We start from the raw sequence: 4,354 nt of genomic DNA, 5'->3' as shown, positions 1-4,354 counted from the left end.
ATTTTTTTAAATTTAAATAGGATACTTTAAACATTAAGGATCAAAACAAGATTACTCCCAAACTTTTCCTTGGCTTAAAGAGTGGCATTTCCTTTAATCTTTACTATAGGCTATTGGATTTGAATTGGATTCCCGCCTGGACTAATTTAATACTTTACTTTTTTTTATTAACAACAGAGATTGTTCAGAATGATGAGCACTTCATAAAGACTACAGATAGAGGATGACAAAGAAGCCCAAATAATGGGCTGAGCCCAAACTGGGCCCAAACTGTCCCTTCCCCGCTGGTTGCTCGGTTCGAGGCTTCCAGCTATTCCGACGGAACTCACACTCGCCCTGAATTCTTCGGCACCATGACCTACCAAATCACACTCTCCGGTTCACATCTCAAGATTGCTCCTCTTCTTCTTCAGCGTCTCGCGGCGGCTTCTACCTTCTGCATCTCCACTGCTACATCCAGCTCGTGGCTTATCTGGAGCGCCTCCTCCATCTCCATTCCTCTTAGTCCAATCTAATTGCCTGACTCACCTCTTTCCGTCAATTTTGACTAACCTCACTCCCAATATTCGCTCGGACCTCCTCGACTGCCCTCGGAGAAAATTTTTGGGCCAGGTCCAACTTCGCAACCCGACCCGAAAGAACATCTCCGGACCCAGACGCCAACCCGGTTCTTCTTCTTTCTTCCAACGATTCCTACGCGCTGCTCCATGTTTGGCGAGGATTCCTTGAGGTTGTGGCCGGAGCTCCGCCGCGTTCTGGCTCTGTAACCTCTGCCAGGCCTTCCGAAGGGTGCCGCTGCTGCGTCGGAAATCTCCTTACCACCTCCGCGGTGATTGCCTCTGCACTTCTCCGTCGTTTAGCATTACAGTCTCGGCAAATCAATTGGGCTAGCCCTGGCCCAATTAGAAGTGGGCCAGCCCACCTCCTCCACGCACGAATTACATACAACAGCTTTTTCCGGAGGAACAAGAGTTAAGAATTTTCAGTTTCTTCCTCCATTCTTCGCGGGTACCACTACTATTCTATTTCTACGCTACCTTTCATACTCTGCAGAAACCTCACCGATTTTAAATTTTTACTTGTCCGAATTTCAGATTTGGTTTTGTTCAATTCAAGGTGAAATAGGTCAACGCCACATGGATCCTTACGATGATATTCTCCCAACGGCTCCTGCTGGGCGCGGTAAGTGTTCGACTAAATGACACTGAGAAAGCTTCATCTTCTTCTTGGTTGAATATTATTGCTTTTGTCATTTTTTTTATATGCTTTATTGATATTCATTATTAGGTCGTGCTGGGGCAAAGTTCGCTCCGAAGGTCAAACCGAAACCGGTGCCTCGGAAGGAAATTTCTGCTGAAAAACATGAAATCTCGTCTAAAGATGGAGAGGGAGAACGTGTTGCTTCATCCACCATCACCAGCAGTAAGGACATGGATACTGGTCCCCAGAGTAAATGCCATGCTGCTGTTGCTTCCACACTGAGTGTGCCACCTCAACATTCTGCAGGTTCAAATTTAGAGGATGCCACAAAATCTCAAATGGCAAATCCTCAGCAAGTTGGTGTAAATGTAGATACTGCAGCCTTAGTGGATGCTCAACCTTCCACAGATGCATCGACTGAAGTTGAGTCAGCTCGTGAGGTAAATGTCCATTTTCATTATTATCATTATTATTATTAGTATTAGTAGTAGTAGTATTTGCTATAGTTGTTTGATGCTATGTAGTATTTATAACAGTTTTTGTAATGTTTATGAACTCTAGGAAGATCCTGTAGCTTTGGAAGGGAGCCGACATTCTAATTTTGTTCCTGAGACCAATCTCAGTAATGGTAAGTTATGCTTTCATATAACCAGTTAGTCATTCACTCATTTATAATTTTATGCAGCTAGACTTTTGCAAGTGTCACAATGTGTAAGACAACATACAATTTGGTTATGTTCTGATTCATTTCATATACGTCCTTTGGTTTAGACTCAACACATCCAGTTCAAACTGCTGATTCTGTAGAGAAGCTATCAAATAATGTAGCTATTCTATCTACAATTTGCTCAACCGGAGGTAGTATGGGAGATCCTGCTAAAAATGTAAAAGAGCCAGTTCTTGATAGCAACAACTGCTTGGGACTTGGTGATGATTTGATGCAAGTTGGCCCGGATGTGGGCTTTGAAAATGCTTCAGATAATGATGCTGCAATACTTGAGAGCAACATTCAATCGAACCTTATCTTTGGAAGAGAACGAGAGGTATAATTTTTGTGCCTTTCTTTGAGTACGTCAATTGCTTTACCTAGGTGATCAACTCAGGAAGGGAATTCTTTTCAGGCAGAGTCTGAGAAATTTGAATTGGATCCTTTTTGTGAAGTCCTCCCTGATCCTGGCACTAGGACTGGTTAGTAACATCGTTTCTATTTCAAATTACTTAATATGCTCTATATTAGCTGAAAGATATTTTATTTGTATGTCTTTTTTGTTGCAGCTCGTAAGTTTCAACCCAAGATTAAGCCACGACCTAGAGTAGGCGCAAAACCTGCTGTTGCTTCTGCTTCATCTAATGATATGATGGCAAGGTCTGTTGAGTTGCCTACATTTTGCATGAATGAAGTTCAATCTTTTCAGTCTAGTGATGATGGCATTAGTATGTTAAATCAACCAAGCAATTCACCTGTACCCACATTAGAGATTCCTATGGCAACTGATTTATCAAGTAAGTTTGATTATGTGGACTCAAGTATTCCATTCTCTAAAGACAACAATAATTTGGCAGCAGTCAGTGCTTCCCAACTGGATTCTCTCGATGCTGTGTTTTCTGATGTTGCAGTTCATAATGGAACTAGGGATTTGCCTTCTAGTGTTGGTAAATCAGCTGCAGAGGTAAAGGAGGGTTTTTCATTTTATTTATTTATCTTTCAATTTCATTAAGTTGCTAATTGTTGAAAAGTTTTTGTTCCTCCAGAGTGCAGACATTTTTGCTGGGTTGGAATCCATTGATGACTTTACCACCCAAGCTGCCACTACTACAGGTGAATATTAAATGCTTTGTAGTCTTTTAAATTGGGGCAACTATCTTCAGGGTCCATCCTTCTAACTTATGTGAGCATCACCATCACTGGTGCTTTGACGTGCTGCCCTTAGATCTTGATGTTATCAATAAATGCCATTCAGCCAAATCACAAATATTTGACACTTCTGTTTGTTTTTGTGTGTGTGAGTCTTCTTTTTTGTGGGTAATACTTAAAGTGTTCTTCTGTGTGCAGGAAAACCAATTCTTCAATCGGAAACAGAGGTGAAGATCATGTTCTTATAAGAGATATGATGGTTTTATATAAAATATGTTAAATTAGATTTTTCTGTATAAAACTAATCAGTGTATTATTGGTCTCAGGAAGTTGTGGACTTGAGTCCTGGCTGCCCAGTTGATAATGTCTCAGATTATCAGTCCAAGAAAACTGACAACGATCCAGCTTCTGAAATCCCAGTGGATGAAGAACTGACAAATTCTCCAAATAGTCCCACATTGGCTGATCTTATGCAGGTTGGTTTTACTAGAGAAAAAAGAAGTAAAACATAAGCTATAAGCCATTAATATATGTTTGATCTGTTTTTGTTTGCTTTTTTCCTTTTTCTTATATGTGAATCTGTTTTTGAGGTTATTAGTATACCATGTTATCAGGATGCTAATGGAAGAAAAAAGGAAGACGCAGTGTGGAGTTCTCTTAGGAAGCGCAAAAAATCTGGCGCTAATGAGGAGGATAAAGGTGTTAAAACTTCAAGGCAGCGGAGGAAGCAAGCAACTCATAAACCTGTTAGCAACTCGGCGAATGAGGATGATGATGATGATGACGAACTTGACCCTCCCTATAATCCGTATAGAGATGAACTTGAAGAGAATGATGAAGAATTTGAAGTGGATGACTCCTCCAAGAAGAAGGCATCATTGAATTCAACAAAGAAATCAGTGGCTAAAAATGGAAAAACATCTCAAAAACATAAGAAGGCTAATGAGGATTTAGAAAATGGCAAAAAAGAACCTCCTAAAAGGTTCTCTCATTCAAGCAGACGAAAAAGAAGATGTGGTAAACATAATAGAATATTTGTGCATAATTTTTACCTTTGGTGATTATATCTTATATGCTTATTATGGAAGTATTTTTCTTTTACATAGTGAACCAAGCACTGCTGGAAATTCCTGAGGATGAACTTGATATGCATACATTGTCTCTCAAGGATATCATTTTACTTGCAGAACACAGGGAGCGGCTGGCAGTGTGTATTCTCAATTTTTATCCTTGTCACATATGCTTATCATTTAAAGTTTTCGTTAACCTTTTTTTTTTTTTTTTAGAAAAAGGAGAAAG

The 4,354-nt window shown here is 40.0% G+C and overlaps 1 protein-coding gene across 1 annotated transcript in view; it reads left to right on the top strand.

Moving 5' to 3' along the window:
* The window catches only part of LOC107643183, a gene marked incomplete in the record, with an annotated part of 7,133 nt that continues 2,997 nt past the window's right edge, over window positions 219–4,354 (top strand). The window contains 13 exon segments of the mRNA XM_016346765.2: window positions 219–1,008; window positions 1,095–1,182; window positions 1,288–1,640; window positions 1,762–1,828; window positions 1,972–2,243; window positions 2,322–2,388; window positions 2,476–2,703; window positions 2,818–2,870; window positions 2,953–3,019; window positions 3,254–3,282; window positions 3,382–3,531; window positions 3,670–4,072; window positions 4,162–4,262. Coding sequence (XP_016202251.1) covers window positions 1,137–1,182; window positions 1,288–1,640; window positions 1,762–1,828; window positions 1,972–2,243; window positions 2,322–2,388; window positions 2,476–2,703; window positions 2,818–2,870; window positions 2,953–3,019; window positions 3,254–3,282; window positions 3,382–3,531; window positions 3,670–4,072; window positions 4,162–4,262 — 1,836 coding nt within the window.

Source organism: Arachis ipaensis, chromosome B05 (genome assembly GCF_000816755.2).
Source record: "Arachis ipaensis cultivar K30076 chromosome B05, Araip1.1, whole genome shotgun sequence".
NCBI classification, from domain to species: domain Eukaryota; kingdom Viridiplantae; phylum Streptophyta; class Magnoliopsida; order Fabales; family Fabaceae; genus Arachis; species Arachis ipaensis.
Note: the sequence above shows the minus strand (reverse complement) of the source record. Positions and strands in the feature narration are given on the sequence as shown.